Source organism: Pelecanus crispus, chromosome 12 (genome assembly GCF_030463565.1).
Source record: "Pelecanus crispus isolate bPelCri1 chromosome 12, bPelCri1.pri, whole genome shotgun sequence".
Lineage (NCBI taxonomy): Eukaryota > Metazoa > Chordata > Aves > Pelecaniformes > Pelecanidae > Pelecanus > Pelecanus crispus.
The window spans coordinates 2,260,881-2,287,657 of NC_134654.1; the positions used below are offsets into that span (position 1 = coordinate 2,260,881).

The window sequence follows — 26,777 nt, forward strand, 5'->3', positions numbered from 1 at the left end:
GGTTAGCGGTCACGTCCATACAGCCACTGTTGTGCATTTATCTCCTCTCTCTCACAGCGAGGAGCTGATGGCTACAGATACAGGCAGTTGTGTGACCTTTACAGTCTCACTCAGAGTCCAGGAACAAGGATGTAAGATTGTTTCAAGTCATTTTGATTTTATTACAAACCAAAATACTTCACATTCAATGGCACCTCAGGTACACAGGATAATTACTCTTGGGAAAAAAAACCCCAAAACCTAAACACCTTAAATAGGTATCAGGATAGTTGTAGCTCAGTTAGGCTTTTCCACATCAGATCCCAAACTTGAGAGCACCTCATCCCACCTGCTTTGGCTGTCAGGTTACTCACGGGACATTATTTCAGCATTATACGTTAGCAATGGAAGCTGTTTGATAAAGACTGCGCTGCCTCGTAAACCACGCCAAGCTGCATCTGCAAAGAACTGTCTTCACCATCCAACTGTATTTTCAAATCCCAATGTTTTGTACCAAAGTCATACAACGGCATCGCCTGATGTGACGGGGCATGGCAGGGGTGTGTAGTAACTCGCTGCACCTCGTCATTGCTTTGTAGGTCACTGGGTATGTCGCTGCCAGCGCGGTAAGGCCAGAGAATAAGGCCCCACGAACAGGGCAGGAAGGGCGTAAGTGCGTGCTCTGGGCAGTCTGTGTGCTCTTCACTTGTTATCTTTCGGGAGAGAACGTCGGGGTACTGAGCGTCTTTTCGTTTATGTTCCGAAAGGCTGCTCTGGTTGTGACATCCAGCCTTTCCAACGAAGACCTAAACTGAGGGATTATATATAACTTCACAACCACAAATCAAGTAGCGAGCAGATGAAGCTTATTGGTTTGTACAGTGCGCTCATGCTGTGATATGTGCTAATATCACATAAAAGTAACAACTGTTGAGGAGCTTCCCTGCAATGTCCTTTCCCATCCTTTATCACAATTAAGTTAAAAAGACTGGACCACTGCAAGCTCTATTTTTATACCCTCGGGCATGTGCTGTCTCCTTTGAAAGCTGACACTGTTTTAGGAAGGAGTACAAGAAGGGAGGGGACTGCATTTCTATACCCCGTACTCACACAAAGTCAAAGCGTGACTCTCGTGACGTGCTGCTCTTCTGTCCTTATTTTGTGTCACTGTCAGGATACAAGTACCGTGATTCTCTTCTTAGTTACAAGAGGTGTTACTAGAGAATGCCCGTTCACATTTAAGATTAGCTTACACAGCGTATGATTCCTTCCAGCACTACGTGGCAGTGTAATTCTGACAACGGCAGTGTTAAACAGCAGAGTCAAAAGGAAACCAGACAAAGAAATGTCAATATCGTACAAGTTAACAAAGCTCCCTACTTGTTTTTACAAAAAAAAAAAAAAAAGCCCCAAAAGATTTTAAACAAAAGGGAACGTCCTTCATTCAACACTCTTAAAATCTTTCAGCGCTGTCAAAGTGACTTCAGACAGATGCGGAGAAGCTTTGCTCCAGCCAAGCGCTGATTTCTGTCCTCAGGCTTTCGTGATGTACCCTTCTCTGATAAGGAAGTCATAGATTTTCCTGGTTTTGTTCACATCGATCTTGATGAGTGCTCTAGCCTGCGCAAGTCTCAGGCCTCCTTGTTTGTTACACTCGTTCACTAAAGCAGCTTTATATTCTAAATAGGCTCCAGGGACCAACCTCACCATCTGACAGAGCTGGAAGACAAAAGGTGAAGTTAATAAACACTAACACTTGTCACGCTCTTTCATTCTGCGATCCCTGTCGGAGGAGTAACATTGTGAATATTTTTCGGAAAACAGTTTAAATGTGGGGGTTTTTTTGTATGGGGGAGGCATACAGTAATTGCATTATGAGCTGTTTCGATCCACAGGTAGGGAGGGGAGGAGCTTGCTGGCTGCTGCATTCAAAAACATTCCTGACTAAAAAATAAACTAGGAGGATGAAAGCAAGCTCTCGGCTCACAGGAGTGTAACTATGAGTGTGTCCTGTGTGGGCGTTGTTCTTTACAAACCAAGGAAAGTACACATGCCAAAGAGACTTGCAACCAGCAATTCGGCATGCTGGACGACAGCCAGGGAGGGCATCTGTCTATTAATCCCCTGCAGACTAAGTCTTTAATACCTTTCTACAAAAGCAGCTATGCACACAACGCCGGCCCCCTCCGGAAGTCTAGGAGGGAAACTGTGCAGGGAGGGCGTTACGTGTTTGGAAGTTTGGTAAAAGGAATTGCTTTTGAGAGCCCCTGCGCTCTGCTGTTAGGTTGCAACGCTCCTATTCAGCTTCCAAATACCAGCTGCCTTCTAGATGGTGCGCTGTATCGCTCCCAATGGAGATACTGGCTGCCGCCTCCTTTTAATAAGGAAATGCTTAATGATTGCTCCTCATTGATAGGAAATAGCAGAATTCAGAGGAACTCAGACTTTATGTCTCAGCTGACGAGAAAATCAGATTCCCCATATGCACTAATGTCCTAGGCACAATTATTTATATGCTGAACGGAGCCAGAAATGCCATGTTCCATGGTGAATCTGTGATCTGATTTTCAATGCTGCCATCTCCAGTGAAGGGGAAACAGCTTCCACACAGAGGGAAAAGTCTGAAATGCATCTGGGTTTCACAGACGCTGAAATCTGCCTTGTGGACAATCTACGGACAGATTATGCCTTCTATTAAAAAAAGAAATTCTTTTATTTCAAGAGCTTTCCAGTGTTGCCTTTCACTGAATTAGAGGACAGGCCTCCACTGGGCTGCAGAAGAAACGGGGCCATAAATAAATACGCGGCAGGCCCCTGCTGCCTTGTTTACCTCTCCCGGGGGTTGCCGCAGGGGTTGCAGTCCCGTTCCTGCCTGCTCTGTCGATGCCCCTGTGCCTCTGATGGCTCTAGGTGACTGCGCAAGAGCATTCCGCGCGGGACTGCCAACTGCAACGCCCGGCCGAGCTAACCACCCACGGCTTAAAGCCAGGTTCTGTTCTCTGCCACACGTGCATACAGAAAGCTTGGTATATGCGCTGTAAAGCAGAAGTATGGGAAAAACGTGAAAAGAACCGTACGCCTCCATGGTTCACCTGAGTGTTACAGCAAAAACCCAACCAGAACTGGTCGAGGTTTGGCTGTGAGATATCTGTAATACAGAAAGAGCTATGCTATTTAGGTTCAGTGATCTGTCCAGTGAAGCCCTTGACAAAATCCTCTCCCGGTTTTAAACCCAATGTTCATTAAGCAAAAAGAACCCTTCTGCTCACCCCAGTCTCACAACGGGAGGAAGAGAGGATGTCACACTCTGGATGTTATAACAGCACCTTGGCGCTCTCCACCTTTCTTTGCTAGATAAGCTCATTTGCTGCAGCTATGTTGTACGTATAGTACAGCAACTGAAATTAAGAAGCCAACTGGAAAACCTGAATTATTTTTGTGAGCAGGAAAGTGTAGTCAGGGCACATAGCTGAGGTGATATTCGCAGCACCTGAGACAGATGGTGTGAGCAGCCCTGCACTGTGAAGATGAAGTTCTATATAGATTATCTTTCCATTCTTTTCCTCACCTCCTTCTCCTTCTCATTAAGTTTCTCTGTTCCTGGGAGACCTGTGAGGTTCAGCGGTGGGGCACTCCGTCTGCCTGCAGGGACAAGACAGGAAAACACTGAAGAACCCCGAGTGGTTTGGCGGTGGCTGTTCCTTAGGTGCATTATCTCAGAGGCAATTAAATCCCGGTGATGTTAACCCGGTATGATCCAAGTGTTTATAGGCAGGGTTATTTAGGGCTTAACACAAAAACTGCACTGATTTGACAAAAGGTATGATTTTGAACCGGCATAGTTAAGCACTGTGAATACCTGCACGAGGATTCTTACGCTTTAACCCTGGCTCACTGGCTTTTAGGAGGAACTGAAAGACAAGCGCTTGCTGTCAGACTGGCACTGATCATGGCTAAGCTGGGCTGTACCTCCTGACTAAACCGACTCTTCCAGCCGGGGTTAGGGAGGTCAGTGTTGCGTGGAGGGTGTGCCCCGGGTGTGCACAGCATGCAGGATGAACTCCCAGCAGGCGTGAAACCAGTACCTTGCAAGGATGCTGAGATTATTTATTGCCGTGATTAGCAGCCAATTTCTCTGGCTTTACTGACAACTTCATGAAGCAGAGTTTTCTTTAAATGCCTTTAAAGACGATGCAGATATTGTAAAGCAAACGCAGTTTGTGGATTTATCTTTGTCTTATGATAAACAGTACCAAAAGAAATATTACAAGGTAGTCTGATAGTTCTCACTTCCACTATTGTTTGTAACTTTGCTGAACTTTAACTGGTATAGCTTAAACTTTCACGAGGGCTGTCTACTTGCAGGTTTGTTTGGGGTTTTTTTTCTAATAGTATTTTTTTTTTTAACTTCCAGATCTCAGAACAAAGCTAGGGTCATTTGTTTACATTTTTAGAAAGTCTATTGCCCCTGTGCTGTGGGTTGCATATTTAGCACTCTTAGAGATAGGGTGCTCTATCCCAGGACAGCCTTCCCACATTTGGCAAAGTGACGAGATCTTGGGAAATCTGCAGCTCCGTTTTCCCAAGGATTCTGCTGGCTGCTGCTCCAGACCCTGCCCTGTCTGGGTCCTGCCTCTGGGACTGGGGAGTCTCTCTCTATCTCCTTCTCCCGTGCGTCTGGAGGAGACAGATGGGAGCCTGTCTGGGCAAGGGGATCCTGATCAGAGAGAGAACTGAAGGATTAGAAAGAAGCTTGAGTAGTGAGTCTCTGGTGGGTGTAGAGGAAGTTATTGCCCAGGACTCCTCCCTCTTTCTACAGCCTGGAACGAGCGTGCTATGATGAGACATGACAGAACTTGGGTTTAGTCTTTTAAAAACCTAGGAAATAACGCACACGCACAAACTACATTAAAGAAAACACATTAAGGCTGCAAAATCAAGATCTCAAAATCTAGAAGGAAAGTTAAGCAACATTAATTTGCCCTCTTGTATATTCAGTATGATGCAGCCTTTAATTATATAGACACGTGGCAGTTTTTCCGCAGGATCCTTGCCTTATTCAGTATGCAGGATGTTTGCTTAATTACTAACTATATGGTATTTTGTTTGGGTTTTGTTCAACATGCAGGTTGTAAACACCGCATGCTGAGTTCCATAGGCAAAACAATTCATGTTCTGTTGGCCTCTTCCCCCTCACTGACCACTGCATACTTGACAAACAATTAATTTCATTCTTCATACTAGCCCTTCGGCTGAGGGGATACTGTCCCCATTTCATGGATTCTGGATGCCCAGCCTGAGATACACAATGCTATCTTCTCCCCAGAACACCAGATCTTAGCTATCGCCCGCTATGTTTAAAACACAGTGCGTACTGACTTCTGCAATGACTAATTGCTTGGCATGCTGACCCAAATTTCCAGAGCTCCTGGCAGAAATGAGGAGGAACATACAGATCAGTGGCCACCTCTGAGAAGTTTGGTTCAAGTGGTTTATTAGCATCCACGTAAAAACTGGATGTAGAGACAGAGCTAGAAGCCAGTTTTCCCCAGCAACATCTAACAGCCTTATAGTGAAACTTTATCCTAGTCTCATTCGCATGCCATCCCGTGTCCTCAACAAATGAGGATGGGATTTTACAGAAGTCTTGTGTGGGAGGGCCTTGACTGACCCCTGAATCTGTCCTTACTGGGCACTGAAAGAAGTAGGGTTCCTCTTGGTGGAAAAAAACATAATTTGTGATTACAGAATCGAAGAATATAAAAGCATATTCATAGAAAAGGGAAACTGAAGTTGCACAGGCAACCGGTATCATCTCATTCTGTCACTCTGGAGTGCTTGATGCTGCAACCATTGCCTGCTTCTTGGGCACCTGTTTTGTGGTGTTCTGCCCTCCTAAATCTGCTTTCTGTCAGGTTCATCTTGCTACGGTATGTGCTATACAGCTTCATTAAAAAAACTGGATTAGCTTTATCTTTTCAAGATAAAACTTTGTTGTCATGTGAAAATTTTTTTTCTTTCCTGCCTTGTTAATGTAGCTTTAGGATGGGTTTTCCATCTGTAGCCAGAAAAATCTAGAAATTCAGCAAAAAAACCCACAGGATTTGCATGTGGAATGAGTTGCAGACTGAGGTAATGGTGACTTGAGCAGTGCTTAACCATGAGGCTGGAGGACTGACACTTTTGCACTGAAGCAAAGGAGTCACTCCCCAACTGGCTGTCAGAACAGTATTACTGATGTATGGCTGGCTTTTTACCCCAGCCCATCATCTAACAGTTACCTGAATTTGAAGGAACTGGTACCGTGGGACTCAGGCCGGAATCACTGAAAAGAAAGGAAATTTTCAAATTGCCTTTATGGTTTTTTAAGAATAACTGCATATATTGGCCCTGAAACTACTTTTTCCCCAACTTCTAATAATTATACAATTCAAATTGCATAACCCAGACCCTGATCTGAAGTCGACAGGATTTCTAAATATTTAGCACTCCCAGATTGAAGACTATGTTTAAAACTTTTTTTTTTTTTTAAAAAAAAAAGGGATGGGGGTGGGACAATAAAAAATTCAATGGAGACTGACTGGGGAAATTACAGATCAGCTTCTCAGACCATGTGGCATGCAGGATGCACTTCCTTTGCATTGCAGCTTGCTCCTTAAATCAAATGCTTTATGCAGGGTGACTACACATTAGTAATGTTGCAACATCTAAAATCATCTGAAACATTTCAGGTGTCATCTGTGTCCTCATTAATATCCATAAAGACCTCATTTCCCTCCATGACTTTATTAACAGCAGTTAAGTTCCTGAAATATAAAATACGAAAACTGAGATTTTGGAGCCTTTAGTAGTCGCTTCCTCGTCTGCACTTCAACAAGCACTGTTGCTGTTACCCACAGTTTCTTGCCCTTCTGAATTTTGCAGACTGCTCCTACTGTAATAAATTGGGAATGCATTTGTTATTATCAGACAGAAAAAACGTGTTTGATGCACCCTGACTAAAGCATAGAAAGAAGAATTTGGGTGAAGACATTTTTCTTCACCAAAAGGGTTGTCAAGCACTGGCACAGGCTGCCCAGGGAAGCGGCTGAATCACCATCCCTGGAGGTATTCAAAGGACGCGTAGACGAGGTGATTAGGGACAGGGTTTAGTGGTGGACTTGGCGGTGCTAGGTTAACGGTTGGACTGGATGATCTTAAAGGTCTTTTCCAACCTAAACGATTCGATGATTCTATAGGTGTGTAAAATGCACAGTCTTACTGTAACCGTACATATCGGCTTGTCGACTGAGCCACTGCTGGCAGGCGCTGCTGTCCTGGATGTACTGCAGGACTTCCGAAAGCATAGTGCGCTTCAGGCGTTCCTCATCTCGCGTCTTCTTAAGGTGATCGTATGTTCTGGCACCTATGGCAAACAGATACCACATTCTCACCAGCTCCCTTGGTCAACATTTTCAGACTGTTGTTTTTCTGCTTTAGGAAGTAAGTGAGAAACTGTTCTCTAGCTCTGGACCAGACTCTGCTATTCTCCCTCATGACAACTACTTGGCATCAGAAGATATTAGATTCCACTCTGCACCCCTCCCCCCATTAATTTCAGGCCAAAACCAAACAAAAAAGGCTTCCACGATCCAATTCCAGGATAAAATAGGTCATTTTGTTTACGCAGAGGTTTTAGCCCTCTCTCCAGATATCACACTTGGTGGTAGCCAGTGAAAGCGTCCACAGATAAAGCACTGGAGACCACTGTGCCACGACACATATATTTTTTTCTTTTCCTGGATCTTTTGCGAAGTGGTGACTAAAGCAGAGCTCTGCTAGACAGCGCCTTCTCCAAGCTGATGGCTCAAACTAGCTTTAAAAAAGCACAGCTGGACTGAAGCATTATTGCCAAAGCCTTGTTCGGTTAAAGAGCTAGGCAAATGCATTTCAAAAGTAAATGTCTTTTTATTCAACACATCCTAAACGTTGTAAAATCATCCTTCCACACCTTGATGAATGGGAAGGGACTGAATAATGCATCAGGTACTTACTACAGAAATTGGTGATTCCTGCTGCTCTGTATTCTTGTAGTCGCTTTATTTCCCTTCGCAGCTCAAATTCCACTGTTGCACCCCAACAGTTAGCAGAAGGGAAATCCAAAAAACAAATGTGGGTCAGTGGGGGTGGCAGTGAACTGTGGTGTACATTGCTATTTCTTATTTACAGTTCAGCTATGAAGCACACAGAACCACAGACAGGGTTAACCTCTCCGCACAAGTCTGTATCACACCTCAAACTCACTGTGTCCTAACACTCCTTGATCGCAGATTTAAGCTGGTTTCTAGCATTTGTGTGCTCAGAAAAGTTATTTTCTCTTCGTGCTTTGACAGTTCCTTTGCCATATCCTGGACAAGGCAAATAACAATAATGTAGGAATTCTGGAAGGCATTTCAAAAGGTTTGAAAAACTACTCCATCCAGGCTCCTCACAGCAGCTAATACCGTCTTTGAACTACGATTTTCATAACTGGACCTTCCAAAATTTTTCTTTGCAGACAACTCTTTTTTTCTGCAGTCAGAAAGATTAAATACCCATGTTTCTTTTGCTCAGAGATACATATGCTGCCTGTAGCTTTTATCAGCTGGCTTCCAGGCATTGCTTAGTTTTACAGTGAGCAAGTTTGCTTGTCTTGAATTTGTTTACTCATACTACTCGGGAGATCTGTATAATGCGTGTACTTGACTATCAGGTTAACTTGAGGACTTTGCTGTCACTACAACAGCAAAATTAGGTTCCAGGACTAGCACTTACATGTGGGCCTCATGATTTTGCAGGATCATACTTTTGGTATTTCACACAGGGTGTCCTGAAAATAGTTGCAACTGTTTAAATGCTTTGTTCCTTCTAATGAGCAACAATTTGCCCAGTTTAAGTCACAGAAGTAAGCAGGATGTAATGATTTGTACTGGAATTTGACTAAATGCATGCTATGATTATGCATAAAGACTCGAGATGATTCAGTGATGGAACAATGCCTCCCACTTTAAGGTAAGGGACATAATGACAGCTGTACTATATAATTATGTACACATATAATAGTTTAACATGTATCTTTCAAAGAATTCACAATTTGCTGCCAGCTCCCCATCTCTCAATACAGACATAAATTTTAGGGATTTTGTTCTTTCGGTGATATAGAGTCCCAGTAAATGAATAGTGGTCTTTTGATAAGAAACTACTATTTCTAACACATGACCAGAATGCTCAGTCAACTGAGAAATCAAACAAAGAACTCAGACGCAGTTTAGTGGAAAAAAACACTTGCTGCTCATTTAATGTATCAAACCACAAATGTATTTGTTTTTCTGAGGTAGATGGGGGAGGAGGAGAAAAACAACATCCAGCCCTCCAGGAGTGGTATATATTTAGGAAAGACTGTAGATGATGCAACCCCTCATTATGCCTGTTGAAGAACATATACGCTAAAATCCTCAAAAGACTTACATGCGTGGCTTTCAATGAACTTATCATGCTCTACCGGCCCAAGAATTCGTGCAAATCGTCGCATTGTTTCATAAAGGTCTTGAACCTCCTTTGGATATCGCCTTTCCAAAACTAGAGGGGGGAAAAGGTGACATACCGTATCACTCCTACTGTGAGAATAAAGTAAGTTCAGTGGAACCTGAAGTGACTACCAGCCTCTGTGGACCGCCCCAAGATCCAGATTTGGCACGCTTCTTGGCCATTTTGGTGTCACAACTAGAAATTGCTGAGTAAAAAGCAATAAAATTATACAGCCCTTAAAATTCTACAAGCATAAAGGATGGTATTTAAATGTTGTTTGATCATTTCTTAGAATAGTGAGATGCACTTAAAAGGCCTAGATTTCACCTTCACCCCTCTCCCTACTCAGTGGAGCCCAAAATGTTTCTGAAGAGCAATTCTGAGGCAATAACTACAACACCGAGCTGGGAGTAGCTAGAGCCAGCCGGCTGGAAACAGTTGGGGCAGGAAATCTGCTGGAATTCAGAGCATCTGAATATGGTCCAGTATGAACAAACCATACTGGTGCACTGGAAATAGTGAACATGCGAAGTTTTGCTTCAGAAGTAGAGAAGCCACTTTAAAGTTAAGCAGTTACACCTGATACTCACTCTGAAATTTTCTGAGGTTGATTAGGCCATGATCTCTTATAATTCTGTAATTGAGAGCAAAATGGTGTTAACAAAAGGCATCAAGTCGTGTATTACCTCATAAATACAAAGGCTTCAGAAGAAACTTTGATTTAGACCATCAGAGGGGTCTAAAACTAAACACGTATGAAATTTCCATAACTCTTGAGCTGGCTAGCTGAGAAACGTGATGTAGTGATGCAGCGCGGGTTTAATCAGGGTAAATTTTGGATAGGGGTGCGCATTAGTCAGACTCTGACAGCATTAAGCACAAAGGGAGCTACAATCGCTCTAGAGGTTTGAAATTGCTTCTTTAGGCACAGATTTTGCATCTACAGTGTCTTATAACTCGTCCTTCCAAAACTGGAGGTAAAGCAATGTCTCATGAAGCATGATTTCCAGCTTCAGAGAGAGACAAACGTCCTTCTGCCAGAGCAAGGGTGAGAGATGGACTGTAAATTTCACCACTGGGAGCAGGATGAAGGAATTTTTCCATGACAGCTTAGACTTTAAAAAGAGGAAAATGATTTAGGTAACTCATAAGTTTGAAATGCTCCTGACAGGATCAGGGAAGTGAGCAGAGTAAAAAGGCAGGTAAGATATTTAGAAATGCCTGACAAATACATTTGTCACAGGTTTCAGCAAATGTCATGTGGTCATTGCTATGTGGTGATTCCATAAACACGCGACTTTTGCAAATGATAAGAGACACTACAAAGCTGGGCTCGTCAAGGTCAGGCTGGAATTCGCTCTACAAAATCCATTACATTTTCTTTAGTATGTATGAAAGAATACTCCTGTCCCATGTAAAGAGGCCTTTCTGAGAGTGACACGAGCATTTTCATGTCATTTTCCAGATTTTTGTCCCATCCTGCTGTAGAAACTTTACAAAAACTGACACCGATTTGAGTTATATAACTGAGCCTTATGGCACTTTCTTTTAGTATGACATGATTTAGCATAACGGAAATTATACCACATAAATATTTTTTATTTATGAAATCTAAAGAACCAGGTCAATACACATCAACTCTTACCTGTCATTCAGCAGAACTGGGCTGTATTATGAGGAGAAGGAATGGAGGAGTCTTACTCCAAAGTACTAATTGTTCCAGCAGGGAATGATACAGCAAGATATAATTTTACATATTGAACAAAGTATTTGAAAGTTATAATAAAATTGAATTTCATGAATGGATTGAGTCATTCTAAAAAGCCGTCAACTGAACTGAGTAAATTATTCAAACTCACATCAGCAATATAGTTATCTTCATTACACAGTGTGGAAAACTAACTTACGGACCACTAAGAATTAAAAATAATGATGCAAACATTTCTATGGAGAAAGTGGGGGCCTAGCAATTAGTCACAGACTGGCAGCTTTTTTTTTTTTCCTTAAAGTAGAAAATGAATTATGTGCAGTCCATCAGCATTACATCGGGAGCAAAAAGCACAGAGATTTGCTCCTTTTTTGCCCTGGATCTGTGACCGGTTTCCCAGATAGTATTTCAGTTTCTCGTTCTGCAAAATGGCTGTGTGATCTCATAAGGTGTGCTAGAAAGCTTAGTTATTTATGTATAGCTGGATTTGGGATCATAATATGAAGAGCGCTGCGTACATGACTTTCTTGCACTAAAAAGGACTGGAAAATAGGCTTTTCACAATTAATGACTTGTTTTGAGAGTTTAAAGGGCAGTTACGGTGTGTAGAGGTCCTTTGTCAACCATGTGTACAAATAAGTATCAGGGTCTGCTAATCTGTGTTTTCTGGGCTGGTACCATTGCTAAAGCCATGTGCCCGATCTTAATCTGTCGAGCAACTCTCACAGCAGAAGGTCTCCATGCATGGGAATTGTCTGGAAGGATGCTATAGGAAATCAATTACGTTTAGTATTAGGACAACACTGGGGACCAAAACATGGTAATGAAGCAAAGGAATGCAGTTATTGCTTGAAAACTTACTTTTTTCTTCTCTGTCTTTCCTTTAACCTGGAATGATAGATATCTACAACTGCAATCTTCAGGGCTGCAAAATAATAATAAAAAAAGATTAGAGCCTAGATAAGTAATCACCATGTTAGGCTAATTTTCAAGCCTTTATGTTCATGGTAGGCTGAAATGGTCACTCTACTTTGCTGTTTTAAAAATCCTGTGGCAATTTTACAGGGGCATCAACTCACTAGAGGCTAACCTTGTGCAGACTATACATGCCACCTGTAGAAGCTTTCTTTTGCTTACTCCTTCCAAATACATTACTGCCTGTAAATATGAACCTGAGTAGAAGATCCTGAGAACTCTTTTCCTCTTTCTTCTTGGACTGTTTTACTATGAGCACTTACTTGTTCCTTCATACATGCAATTGTTAAATATTCCTTCTCCTGAAAAGCAAATTTATCAGATTTTAAGGATCTGAGGTATCATCTTTGGACAAAGGCTTCTTTGCACAGAACAAGGAATTCCAAAAAATAGAAAGACACAGTTCTGAACTGCGAAGGTTCAAAGTAGCCTTTGCTACCGTTCTTAAAAACATCTACAAGATTTTAGCTTGTTAACTGCTAAACCTATCTGTCTGCCAGAAGAACAAAGAGAATAGTTCACAATGTGAAGAGGCACAGGAAAAAGCCACGCTCATTAGAATCATATCCTTTTCAAAATCAAATCTGTCTGCAGTCTGGCTGATCCACTCGGAGATCCTTCAGCTTCTTTTTCCTGTAACTGCTAGGTTAATAAACTTTTTTGGTAAATTGTTGAAAGAAAAGATAAGGAGACACCTATTGCCTTCCTTCCCTCATTTTGTTAAATAATGCAAAAATTCTAGGTTATTAAATAAGCGTAGAGTTGGCTGATTTCTTGGTTGGCTTTTTTCCCTTTACGTTAATCATTTCAATATGCTCTCAGAAGGAAGAGGCTTAAGACTTGACAGTGGGTTTACAGTCTGTAGAGACAACATGCAGCGCTCTGAAACTAAGCAAGAGCACGTCCCCCTTCAGCCCACTGCGCCGTGTAAACAGGGCTGGCCCAAGTGTGACAGAAGCCAGAATCCCCTCCTCTGCAGTTACAAGAAAAGAGCAAAACTGATACTGGCAGTTTATTGATTGCACTCTCCGATAAATAATTAATAATGCAATTAAGAAAGACGTGTGGTTATGCGTCTGTTTTAAAATATATATTTATATGTAAACACTGGGAAGCCCCTAGCCTCCAGGCAATTCATCTGTGCAGTCCTCTGGGTAATAAAATTTCCTATAAACGGGGACAGCTAAAGCCCAAAGGCTGTGCATATTAGCTCAGGAGTCAACAGTTTTGAGTTACGCTTGCTGATCCTGTATTAGCACCAAGATCTTCAATTTATACAAAACTGATCTGATGTTAATCTAGGAGCAAAAGATAATGTATGAAGATAGGAGGGGTGGTACAATATTCTTACTTCTTCTTGCAAATTTCTTGCAAAACCAGAGTGGTCAAGAATCATGGTGTATTTTCATAAAGAGGTATTTAACTTTCCTAATTCAAGAACAAGCACAGGTAGCAAATTCTTCTTCTTGCTTAAATGTGGGGACAAGAAATTGGGAAATGCAGCAAGTTAAACATGAATGAAATATATTACTAAGTGTTGGAATCGGTGCCAATTTATGGAAAATATTTTTATATTTTTAAACCCTCTGCAAGCTAAGCTAACATGTTATTTTCTGGGGTTTGTGTGGGCAGAACTTAATAAGTACATGCAGAAATTGCACTGGAGAACCTCTATAAATATCACAAGTAATTATGCACCTATAACCATTGCATTTTGATGCTTTCACCTGAGTGCACAATATTCTGAAAGAAATTATGATCAGCTGGGGAGGGGAAGGAACATTCATGAGAACAAATGAAGGAAAAGAAAGGAGCTGCTTCTTACAGAAAAATGAGTATTTGCTGCCACATGCACTTTTGGAGGGGCTTTTGTTTTTAATAGACATATTCACACAGGAACAGCCGATTACAAAATCTGGAATGCATGAATAACTCAGACTACTATACTGTTACAAGCTGCATTGAAATGAGAAAAGAGATGCTGCACGAATGAAAATGATTTGCCTGTGCTTTTCCCCATGGACTATACTAGGGAGGCAGTTGTTTGTACTGGCAACTTAAGATAATCCAAGCTGACACCGTGTTCAAAGCGTCCATTTTGGGAAATGATAAGGTTCTTTGAGATGGTCAGAGTAGCTCCGAAGGATCCAGTGATAGGCAGAAATTCAAGGCTCCCTTCTTCATTCCAAAAAATCAAAATATTTTGGTTTCTCAAGAGTGTGTCGAAAACAGTTTCTTTGCTTTTCATTCCTCTTCAGCCTCGTTTGGCCTGCAAAAACTTTCTTGAACACTAATGAGTGAGACCTTTGTTTCATGCTAACTAACCTCTGTTTGGCATGCAAGGCCCAAATAACGGGAAGAATGCAAACTAATCAAAGTAAACAGGCTGTGCATCCAGTGTGTGCCTTGGTTGGTACAAACTTAATGGCTACAATCCAAATTCACCTTCCCTAGAGGAAAGCAGGACCCTAGGCAAACGGAGCATCTGCCTTCAGAGCGTGTCAGGACTTTCCACAAAAGAATAAACATCGTGTAATATTTAGAAGGGCAGTGACCGCCTTGTATCTTATAAAATGAAATTTCACTACTGTACAGCCAGAGTTGCAGTCTATTTCCACTCACTTCTAAACTTGCGGTTTCAGCAATTACTTTCCCACGTTGGAAGTAAAAATCATTTACACGAGAGGGAAAGGGGAGAAAAAGCCTGGAAAAAGATAAATTACTAATGTTATAATTTGGTCTGATGAAAACTTGTAATTCATGAAATATTCAAGCACTCTGGGCTGAATTAATTTGTCAGCAGTCGTTTCTTTTGATCTGCCCATTATGGTTTTGTTTGCAGTATATATTTGCATGCGCTTATTATATTGCAAGTACTGAATAAAAGTTAACAGTTCAGTAAGTTAATCGAAATAGGAGAGATTTCATTTCTACCATCTCACAAATATCAAGAAGTGACTGAACAGCGCCTGTGACCTCCTGCGTGGTGGGAGGAGCTGGTGAGTCAGCAGGTACAGGTTTCTGTGTTCCTCATAAAAGGCTGCCTGGGAGTCTTTCCACCTTGTATTAAATTGCACTCTTCTTTCTTGTGGGCATACTGAGAACTTGTTTAGAGTGACACAGGAAAATGTAGCAGGGAAAATGCCATGGTATCAGGAAACAGAGGTCAAGCAGCTTAGATCTAGGACTTCTTATAAAACGATTTTTACAAATTTTTAAGAAAAGCAGAGCAATGTGGAGGAAAGGGAAGATGGGGGAATTCTGTTCCAATGAAAGCATCAAATACTCCTGTGTTATGTGCAGCCTAGATGTTGCAGCACTGATCTATGACTTGTGAAACAAAAGAAAGAGAGAGCATAGAAATTACTCTGGTTGGTGTGTTCTCAGGGTCTAGCCTGAGTAACTTTCAGCAAATGGAATATAAAATACAGTTTTCAAAAATTAATCTTGAGCCCAGTGGGGTTTAATGTATGGCAGGAAAACAAACTGAGGATTTTTTCACTAACCTGACACTTAATCTACGCTGCAAAACCCCATTTGGGTTTCTCTGGGCTATAAAATGTGTTAAAACCCTGTTTTACATCTTTACCTTTAAAAAAAAAAAAAGCTTGCTGTTCGGCCAGCAAAAATTTGTCTCGAGCAGGTGTGGAAAACAGCCACAGGGCAGCTTTTCAAGGACACTGCTATAAGATCTAGCGTAAGAAGTTTGCCAGTGGGCAGGGTAGAGAGGCACGTCAGAGCCGCTGCCTGGACGTAGTGGGACAGGCACCCTTGGGAGAGATTACGAGAACCTGGGCCTCCAGGGCTGCCTCACAACCTTCTCTGCCTGTTAACTAGAAAGTACGAAGGTTTCTTAAATCATCCAAATGCCTGTCCCTGCCTTCGGATCCAAGTGTTGAGCCATTTTCTACAGTATGAAATCCTACAATTAGGCTGCAAAGCATTCTCAAGCAATTGAGCAAAGTCAGCATCTGAGATCTTTAAAACTGCAGGACAGGGAGGATGTGGCTCCTTCCTTTTTTGTATAAACTTGGAGAAGGGAAAGACCTAATTCCAAAGCTTTTTAGAAAATAATTCTTTCTCTCCGCAAGATGCCTCATGTAAAAGAAAAACAGCTGGCTAGACCCTGGGACTTCATTTTTTAAGAGGCATTCTCTCTCACGTGGGCAGATCTAGGACAGCTGTGGGAAGGAAGATGCCAGAGTTCCTGAGCTAAGAGATCAAAAATGTAGTTGGTCACGCTCCATAACCTCTGCCAAAGTTTTCACAGGGCAAATGCCGGACATCCTATACTAAATGCTGAAGACAACTGAATGGACTAGAGAACAGCCAATGAAATTATCAGGCAAAAGATTTGACAGACAGAAGGAAGTATTTTTTCACACAACACATAATTAAATCGTCGAACTCCTAACTCAGTTGTGGAACTCGCTGCTACAGGATGTTATGGGGGCAAAAGTACAGATACGTATCGTTCTAACAGTAGCTAGCTAAGTTCATGGAGGACAGGTCCTTTGGTCAAAATGGTCTGAACACAACCTATGGCTCAAGAAGTCTCTGAACTTATTGTTGCAGGAAACGTGGAAGATAGGCCAGGAAAAGCATCTGCCTATACTTGCCTTTTCTTACATTCTTCTCCTGTGCATCTGCTATGGGGTACTGACAGGACACTGAGCCAGGCAGACCAAAGGGTCTGGCCCTGCGTAGCTTTGTGATATTCTGAAGAGGTGAGGAAAGCTGGTTTTTGCAGTCAGATTGACAACTGAAACAGGAGGCTGGTAGGAGATATCTTAAATGGCTGAACTGTGCAGCTGGAGGAAGACCGGTGTCAGGGGTGCGGAAGAGTGCTGGTAAACCAGCTTGAATGAATATTAAGCTATCAATTAATGAACAGAACTAGGAGATTATTTTGCTTTTCCAGTTTACCAGCACTCAGAATAGGACACGGAAGCAAGAAAATATATATTTTTAATAGTAATAAAAAGAAACAGTAGAGAGATGGCATGATGAATCTGTGACATGTCCACAAGCCAGTCCCGCTTTCAATAAATGTTAAAAGGGAAGAGAGACTGACATAAGATTCTCATAACCTTTTTTGAGCCAAGGGAGTTTGCACTCCTTAAAGCTCTGTGTACACTGCTAAATTTCAAACTGATTTTTTAAGTTTGGAAAGACTGTCTGTACGTAACAGGATTTGTCTGTCTCCAAGGGATGCTAAGGCTTTAGCTTAGAACGGCCTGACATAGATGGGAGAATTCTGAAGCATAAACACAGTACTTTTAAACACTATATGTACTTACAAATGTGGGGAAAAGTACGATCTTTTCTCCTCTATGGATTAACATCATTTTAGTAATTCCTGTTATTTGGTATTATTAAGGCAGCTGCGTTCACAGAAACTGGGTAGCAGTAATTGGACTCATACAACAGCCATCCCCTTCACAATAAAAAAGCTGTCACGTACAGCTAATGCTACCATAACTCAGTGTGCGTTTAACACACGAAAAACCACACAACTTCAAGAGTAGCACAGTTTCAATGTGTTGCGCATAGTCTTACACCACGTACCTCCTTGCTGCCTCCAGTAATACCTATCCAGATATCAGATTTCCTAAACTAAGAGGGGATAGAGTAAGTGGCAGATGTTCTACCGAGCTAGATATAGGAGGGGAAAGGCGTAATGGCAACAGAGAAGTGTCCCTCTTTCTGAATCAGAACAAAAGTTGTGCCTTGCTCTGATGCTCACAAACATTATGTAGATGGAAAGAATATCTTTCGGACGGGGAGGGGAAGTAATAGGAAGGCACTGATGTTGCTGGTTTTTAATAGGCCTGTAGGTCTGTTTATTCAAACACTGATGTACTGCTACCTGTTTCCAGACAGACTGCTATCTCAGATAATTTGCTTCTACTTAGTTAAACTTTCTCTAGAGTTTATACCGGATAAAACATCATTTGTGTCTTTCCTAAAGAGATGCATACTACTGGTGGGGACTATTTGGTTTCAGTCATGTCCAGTTTTGGGCCCCTCACTACAAGAAAGACATTGAGGTGCTGGAGCGTGTTCAGAGGCGGGCAACGAAGCTGGTGAAGGGTCTGGAGCACAGGCCTTATGAGGAGCGGCTGAGGGAACTGGGGTTGTTTAGCCTGGAAAAGAGGAGGCTGAGGGGAGACCTTATCGCTCTCTACAACTACCTGAAAGGAGGTCGTAGTGAGGTGGGTGTTGGTCTCTTCTCCCAAGTAGCTAGCGATAGGACAAGAGGAAATGGGCTTAAGCTGCGCCAGGGGAGGTTTAGACTGGAAATTAGGAAAAATTTCTTTACGGAAAGGGTGGTCAGGCATTGGAACAGGCTGCCCAGAGAGGTGGTGGAGTCCCCATCCCTGGAGGCGTTTAAAAAACGGGTAGATGTGGCACTTCGGGATATGGTTTAGTCTGGTCTACCCTTGATTAGTCTAGAGTGGGCTTGGTAGTGTAGGTTAATGGTTGGACTGGATGATCTTAAAGGTCTTTTCCAACCTAGATGATTCTATGATTCTATGATTCTATGTTCTACTTTACAGCTGGCCACATTGCAGTAGCGAGTGAAGTGCATTATTGTCTATATAAGTACCATTTGCACGTCAGTTGATTGAGAGCTTTTAAAAGAGATTTGAAAGTGAGGACCATAGAAATGCCAGTGTTTAAATCCCAGCGCACAGAAGTGAGATCATTAAAAATGTATGTTCACTTTCAAAAAAGTGTGGAGAGAAGAAGAGACCCAATGAAATGCTGTGTAGGCACTCTGAAACATTGTTTTCAGACAATGTACAAAAACATGGGACTTACCATGCAAAATGTCTGAATCATCTTCTACAAAATCAATATCTCTCAAATCCCATTCAGCGTAGTTGTCAAACTCCTGTTCGGAGGTGATTAATAAATTGTCACTAACTAGCACTAAAAAATTGGCATCAAGTTTCAGTACACGTAGACTGAAAACAGAGATTATTTACTCACACACAGTCATACAAGGTTCCATCCTTGAGCAACATACGTTACAGGGGAGCTTTAACTAGAGAATGTATAACAGGCACCCCCATGGCTGGAACTGGACCAGGGTGCTGTGATAGGATCATGGGAATTAATCAGGTTATCTCCATGACTCCCACACTGTGGCGGAAATTCTGCTCAAATGTACACAAACAGGCCCCTGTATGGCTGAACGCGTTCCTTCACGTACAGGAGCTCGTTCTGCAAGAGGAATTGGGGTCCTGGGCCCACAGCTAAAAACACCGAAGACAATGCAGGTCTTTCAAGCGGTCTTTGGATCGGGCTCACACGTGCTTCTGCAAGGCCAATGAAATGGAAGCATGCTGAAGCCGAGCCCTTTTGCTAAGCATCTAATTTGCAACATCCAGTCCGCTTACGCAAAAAGCCGTTCGTTACTGGGCATCTGGTGGCAGCAGCATGCCGCGCAGCCCGTACGTGCACGGCCAGCAGCTCACGGCTCGCCTGCCCGCAGCTTCGCAGGCCTGCAGCGCCACCTCTGCAATTAACTCCTTGGATTAATCACCCCGTCCTGCCCTCTCTTCTAACGCTTTTTTTACGTGAGTAAAGACCTATAGGCAGGGGCAAACAAGGGTGCGTTTGCTGATCTGGCATTCAGTAGCGAATTTAAAATAACGGGAGAAGAGGGAGTCTTACCTCAACAAAGTCAGCTCTCGCTGGCATGTACCCAGCCATATCCCTGGAGAGCAAGGAATCAAAAGTAGGCCGTGGGGGATCATCAGCAGCTGAAAAAAATAAAGGTTTTGAGTTGTTGTGTAGAGCTTGGGGTCTTTTTTTTTTTTAACACAAAACGATGCGTAAATAGGTGTTTCTTTTGCAGGAAAAGTGGGAATAATTAGTTGAGGAAAAACACCCTGATTGGGCTTTTATTCAGCGTTATATTCAGAAAAAGACCGAGTTCATCCAGAGAAAAATGCAGTAACCCGAGATCTTCATAGTATTCTCAAAAGTCAAACACATAAATTCAAGGTAATAAATAGGTTATAAAACGTGAACTCTACATTTCAGAGCTCAGCATCCCCCCCCGCCCCGGGTAAACCTCTGCAGATCACTCGGTCTCAGCGTGCAGGGTCTTTTAGTTAATAGCAACAGGGGTGTTAAATCTGCCACCTTCTGGGTGCCATTTACAGAGAGCTGCAATTAAAGCTATACAACTCTGAATTTTTACAGCGCTTCCCAACTGAGGAACGCAGTGTTTCACAGACAATAATGGACTGAGGCTCACAACACACTTGTGAAGGAGCTAAGCATTATAAGTCCCATGCTACAGATAAAGCAAGCTGAGGCACAGAGAATTTGTCTCGGCCCAGGTCACATAAAAAAATCAATGACAGCCAGGGACAGAACCAAAATTGTCCAGTTCCTACTGCTTTAGCTCTAACCGCTTTATTGTGAAATTTAAATCTCCAGATACCAAGCAATCTTTTTACCCAGCCAATCTGGGGAGCTTTATAATGGAACAGCTGCTAGACTGGGGGAACTCTAAAGATATGAAATTTAAGGAAAACTGGGAATTTGTTAAATTGCTGAAATTTAACATACACTTTTTAAAAGGCAGTTTTAAAGAGAGAGGTGTGAAATTGGCATAGTTTAAAGGGAACGATTTTATGACAAATCACATCAGCAGTCAGGCCCGGTACACAGTGGATAATCAGATGAAATGTGTTAAAGTAGAAGTCCTTCTCAGTTAACATTGCTACGCAGGGTCTGGACAAGAAAAGGAACCACCCCAGCATCAGGGTGAGAACTCACACTGGTATTTCCCATGAAGGACACGCTGTTACACCATGCCACGTGCGAAGCAGCTTTGAGGTAGCTTGTCCTTTAAATGAATGTGCACATCCAGGCTTCTGCTGTGGTGATTTCTGTGAGTGACCGTTTCCACTGGCTGTGCAGGCACTTCTGGTTTTGAGAACGTGATGTTTGTATCAGACCACTCTGTTCCCTCCCTTTTCCCACTGAGCTGGCTGTCTTGTTCATTTGATACACCAAGGATTTAATACAGCGTGAAGAAAACCTTACTACTAACATTACTGAAGTTAGCCGTCAGGACAAGCTCTCCTTCCGGGAATGAAAGCAACCTGTATGTGTGGTGCATGCCTTTCTCCAAAGGCTGCTCATTCCAGTTTTGGAAGAGCAGAGACCTTGCGGGGAAGCTCCCCGCGTGTGCTAGTGGGCAGGGGATACTCACGGTGGAAAGGAATGGCTGTTTCATTGTGCTGCGCCTCCTCCGCCTGCTTCAGGTTCAGTAATGTAGAGGCAAACAAGGGATTGTTGATAAAGTGTTTCATATAGTGTTTCTCACACTCCTCCTTGGATTTTGTACACATCTGGTTGGCTACGTCCTGCCTGAAGTGGGGAGAGGGGGAGGCTTAATATGAAGAACACAGAAACGTTGAGGGTTTTTTTCTTTCTCTAGTGGGAAAAGATAATTTTGGACAAGAGATGGATCGCATTGTGTGCAGAGAACTGATCTGTGATGATGTCTGAATCCACATTTTGCATACTAACACTGAGCTAATACTTACACGTTTGATAAAGTGCTAGGGAGCACTTTTTTGGTGGTCATGAGCAATGTAATTCACTGTCTTTACATGAAAAATTCCCTGGCTGATGGAACGTACCAAATGTTTTATATGTTTGAAAATTTAGTGTTGTTATTTGAGAGCTTTTTACACATTTTACTAACTCCAGGTAACGGTAAATTCTAAGTCCAGAATCGCATTCTGCTTCTCAAGTTTCTCTTGCGATTTTAACTGGATAGTGATTTCCCCTTTTTTGTAGAGATGTTAAACAGTTTTTTTTAAAACATCGGAATGGTTTTACAAAACACATTCTAGAAATCTTTGCCAAACTTTCTTGGAAAAGTAGTTGACAAGAAACATGAAGTATTTTGTCTTAATAGAATGGCTGTGTAAGTTGAGGAATTTAAAAAAAAAAAAAATTCACCCCAGCAATCGTTTTAATTTCTGTTAAACTAAAAACTGGAATCAACTGATTCCAGGAAGAAAAGTCAGTTTTTCCTTTATTTGGTAAAGGCTGAAAAAAGCCAAGTGTTTAAGGAAAAAGTTAAGATTACTTGTATTGCTAAGTAGGGCAAAGTGTACTAGACAGCATACTTGCCAAACATAACTGCAACCAGTTTTCAGTCTTAATTATGACAGCAATGTACACATAAGAACTCACAGTTCTGTTTCAGTGAAGTCTGGAGTTCGATACTTTTAATACAGCTATTTTTTCATGGAGGAGAAGAGAGATAACTCATGACTACAGATCTCCTTTATTTACAAATGCATAACAATCCTGTAGCAACTACAGAAATTAACAGAACGTAATGTAAAAATCTTAAATACTTCAGTGCTCTATCCTAAATATGACAGAGAAGCAGGAAACCTCCAAAATTAACAATACCCAGCTAGTCCGCTGTAAGCAAACTGAAAGCACACAAGATAAGAAATTCTGTAATTGGTTTTTACATAGGAGTAAACTGAGGCACAGAAAAGCTTGTGCAATAGTTGAGCTCCTTCAAAACCTAGTGACTTTAATGCGAATGGAGGGAACTTTGTACTTCACTGGAGGTGCCCTGCATCTCACAAGAAGCCTTTAACAATTTCCTTGTATATCTAACAGCAGATTTGAAAACAGCATCTGCTACCCCAGTCTTCCACTTTAGCTGCTAAATTAGTCTCTCACCCACAATAAGTCATTGAACATTCAATGTGCACTGATGTATTCAACAGCAAGATCCAGTGAAATGAAAGGAAAAACTACCCATCGTTCACTGAAGCTGGCTGAACCACTAAATTCTCACCAGTTTCCAAATCCACAGTCCATCACGGCTTCTAGGAGTGCCATTTCCTCTTGAGCTGTCCAGTTAGGATCCAAGACAGGGAAATCGGAAGTCTAGAGCAGAAAAAAGCAAATCAAACCACTGCGATCCTCTGTTATAATCCACCACAGGAAGAGCAAAGATGTTCCAAACTACAGGGCAACATAGTATATAATACTGGTAGTTTTAAACTTTTACTGTGTCCCATGAAACCTGATCAAGTAATTGTTGAATTATTTAGGGCATCGGGTCACCAGCTACAGTAAAAACTAGTTTGCCACTACAGATCTTCTGATATACTGTTACATGTTGTAGCTACCGGCTGTAATTCCACCACGTTATGCTATGAAACACAATAAAAATTATGGAAGTCTTTTAAAATGATTAATTTTGGGGAAGAAAAAACAAGAACAGAGAAACAGAAGTTGATCCACATGGTTAAAGCACTGGAAGTCTAGTGAGATGCATTGTGCTATCTAGGCACAATAAAAAAGGTAGCTTTAAATGTCTCCACTGTTCCATTATGTTCCAGGTGGATATTTTCCTTTGCTCTCAAGGAAGATCCTTTCTTTTTTTAATAGTTCGAAACCTCTGGACCAAAGAATTGTATCACTTAACTTTTCAGTGTAATATTAGTAAGCAAGGGGCTAAGTCCTGGGAAGTTATGAAAGCTCAAGATCGAGTAGGTGTTATCTAAAAGGAATATTTACCATTATCTCGTAAGTATGATCACTTTGATGTTTCTTGTATTCAAATCCTCGTGTGAAACACTGTTAAACAAAAGATTAGCATTATGTTAGTCTCCCCCTTCTGCCCTGAAAACATTTTAACTGGTCCCTTTTTTTCCTTTTATTCTCTGATCACTGGGTGCTGAAAAAGATATTAAATTTTTCTGATTTCATTTCAGAAAAAACATAAAATGGTAGAAGAATCTTTGTTAAAATTGTGTTAAATCTGTCTTTGTATCTTACTTGTCTTTCGCACCAAGACATAACTCCCATGAATCGACACACTTTTTTGTTAAGTACTTATGGCAAAGTTAGGCAGGTGAAAGACACTCGATGGTATGTTTTAAAGTGGATCGTTCCAGGAAGAGAGCACAGAGCACTTCTTAAGTATTGAAAAGACATTTTCCCTTTAATCTTGGTTTTCTGTTTAAACAGCACCAGCATGGTTTGCAGCCATTTTCAACAGTTAAATTTCTGGTTTTTTAAGTACAGGTAAATGAACAAAAATACACCCAATATACAAAATATGGTTTTGTGTATTTTGTGCATATCTGAGTGCAAGGCTAAGCTCTTTTTTCAGTTTTAGAGGTTATTGCCATTTTTTAATCATAAATAATGCAAACGTATTTATTAATTATTAAAACTAGCAGTACTTTCTGTGGTTATCAGATCACACACATAATTTTTAAAGAACTGTATCTGGTCACAAGCAATTACTGTCAATATTGCAAACTTTCCCCAAATTTTCTTTTCCATTTGGCAGGAAAAAACCAACATGTGGTGACAGGGAAAGGGTGTTTCTTGATGGCTTTTCTTTTCCATGCCATAAAAAATGACAGAAACGATACCTCTCTAGACAGGCAGCGGCATGCTCCGTTACACAGTCAGGCTGACTGTGTGTCTTTAGGTAGCTTTGGCTACCTTCACAAAGATCTCCTTCAGTTGCTCATGCCTCAATTCTTCAGCCTCCAACATTTTCTTTGTCATTTCCCTGTCCCTGAGCAAATAAGTGTGTTGATACAAGTTTACAGAGACCAGTTATTAATGTGTTACGGAACAGCTTGGCACCGGACAGGCCTTTAATGACTTTCTCAAAGACATTAATGCCTTTGCTTTTATCCTTGCACTCACCTGCAAACACAGGAGGAAGGGAGGAGGCCCACACTCAGCACACTTAACATAGGGCTCTGTGAGGTACGAAGAGCAACCTCGGCACGGAGGCTTATCAAAAGGGTCATCTGTGAAGCCAAAAGTAAATCTCATGCAACACAAGCAAGGCACTGGTTTTGCAATCACCTAAATTCACTTGGGCCCCGCAATTTTAAGTGAACTCAACTGTATATAACCTCTTTCCTACTGCAGCTTCTTCAAATACCTGTTAGAAGTTCCTCGTTCAGCTAGAGTTGCAAGAGAGATGTTGGCACTGCATCCCTGCTAGACCTGATACACTGAGGGCTAAACCTAAGCTTGTGCCACGGACTCAAAGGAAAATCTTCTCTGCAGCAGCCTCCTGGTGCAACTCAGCAGCGATGCCAGGGGCTCTGCTAGCTGGCTGATTTGACCCAGTGCCCGTGCTCGTGTTCTGCGCTGAAGACCAGACCCAAGACCTTATTTGTGGAGAATACTGCACAGACAGCCGCAGTCTCCCATCCATCTACCTCAAGTCAGACTCGTAAAGCATATTGCTGTGGTTGCAAAGACATCGACAAGATTGTTCTGTAACCTGTCCAAACCTCAGACTCTGCTCAGATTGCTGAACAAGGAATGAAACGCTGCTCTGCAAGTTTTTCTTATTTTGTTCATTGCAAAGCAGTCAAAATAAATAGACTGTCAAGTTATAAGCCACGTTTTTTCCAAGAAAATGGATTTGAACCAGTCCAACTATAAAAACTGGATAGACAAAAAGACCTGAATTCCCACTGAATCATTCATGTACTCATGCTCCTGAGAATTTGATCAAAGAAGTGACCCTGTGGACCAAATATTGCTAGTTTTCTGTCTCTGTCCCCCAGATGGCTGCTAATGTCTTTAAACAATGGCAAACACTTTCCAAATGTCATCTATGGTACTTACTACTGAAGGAGGCCAGGCGCTCCATTCCTCTCCCTCTGCGGTGTTCTTGCTCCTCTGAGTAAAACGCGTCTCGCCTAAAAGCCCGTAGCGTAAGCCTTGCCCCAACCAGTGCGTCCAAAAAGGGTATTCGGACGAGATCCTCCCAGAGCGTCCTGAACACAAAAGCAAAAGGGCTGTCAGCAGTCTTTGTAACAGGGACCATCTGACATGGCTGAGAGTCTGTTTTCTGCATATGAGGAGAAATCAAACGCGGAGAGACAGGATACAGCGTAAGAAGAGATGAGAAGTGATGGGGATACAAGCCAATCCTGAACCGAGGCTTTCAGTGGGAATGTATGTGCTGAGCAGACAGTCATGAACAGCTGTTGTGCCAGAAAGTGTTTTGCACCTCCAAGAAGCACCGGGAAGAGAACGAACAGGTTAGAGGTGGCATGGACACAGCAGTGCAAAACTCTACCATGCTGATGTCAACGACATTCTCAGCGTTGACTGTGTGGCAGCTCCTACGAACGGCCCTGATTCACCAGCACCTGTACGGTGAGGTTCTACACCGCAGTCCACCATCAGCGAATTGAGTTGTTTTCCATTGTGGGATCTCTAACATGTCTCATTTTTACAAGGTATTTTTGGTGGGAATGCCTCAGGCTTCTCACTTATTGAAATTCATATTTTTCTTTCTAGACTTTGCTCCTCCAGGCACCATGTGAGGAGGCATGGTCCTGCGTCCCCGGACACCACTGAAGCGGTGCAGTCCCTCCACGCAGATGGCAGCTGCCTCCATCCCAGCTGCACGTCCCTGCACCTCTGCTTGGATCCTCAGACAACCAAGAGCAACTTCCAGGCTGGACTTTTTACCCCATGGCCGTAAGTGACACGGCACAGCCACCTCCGG

The 26,777-nt window shown here is 42.2% G+C and overlaps 1 protein-coding gene across 1 annotated transcript; it reads right to left on the reverse strand.

The window, feature by feature from the left end:
- Nucleotides 1-1,401: 1,401 nt before the first annotated feature.
- On the reverse strand, nt 1,402-26,009 carry TADA2A (transcriptional adaptor 2A). Its single transcript, XM_009478625.2, has 15 exons — nt 25,886-26,009; nt 24,944-25,050; nt 23,795-23,854; nt 23,067-23,158; nt 21,447-21,604; nt 19,892-19,980; nt 19,034-19,106; nt 12,095-12,158; nt 10,116-10,159; nt 9,466-9,576; nt 8,013-8,084; nt 7,252-7,384; nt 6,261-6,304; nt 3,548-3,621; nt 1,402-1,698 (listed from the first exon to the last, which is right to left on the reverse strand). The coding sequence occupies exons 1-15, from the start codon at nt 25,908-25,910 to the stop codon at nt 1,513-1,515; spliced, it is 1,332 nt and encodes a 443-aa protein (XP_009476900.2). The 5' UTR covers nt 25,911-26,009; the 3' UTR covers nt 1,402-1,512.
- Between the last annotated feature and the right edge of the window lie 768 nt (nt 26,010-26,777).

Coding starts and splice junctions, on each gene's coding strand:
- TADA2A (XM_009478625.2), bottom strand. CDS start 25,910: ATGGAGCGCCTGGCCTCCTTCAGTA. Junction 19,107..19,891: donor CGAGAGCTGACTTTGTTGAG/GTAAGACTCCCT, acceptor ACCTCCGAACAG/GAGTTTGACAACTACGCTGA. Junction 1,699..3,547: donor TTAATGAGAAGGAGAAGGAG/GTGAGGAAAAGA, acceptor TTTGTCTTCCAG/CTCTGTCAGATGGTGAGGTT.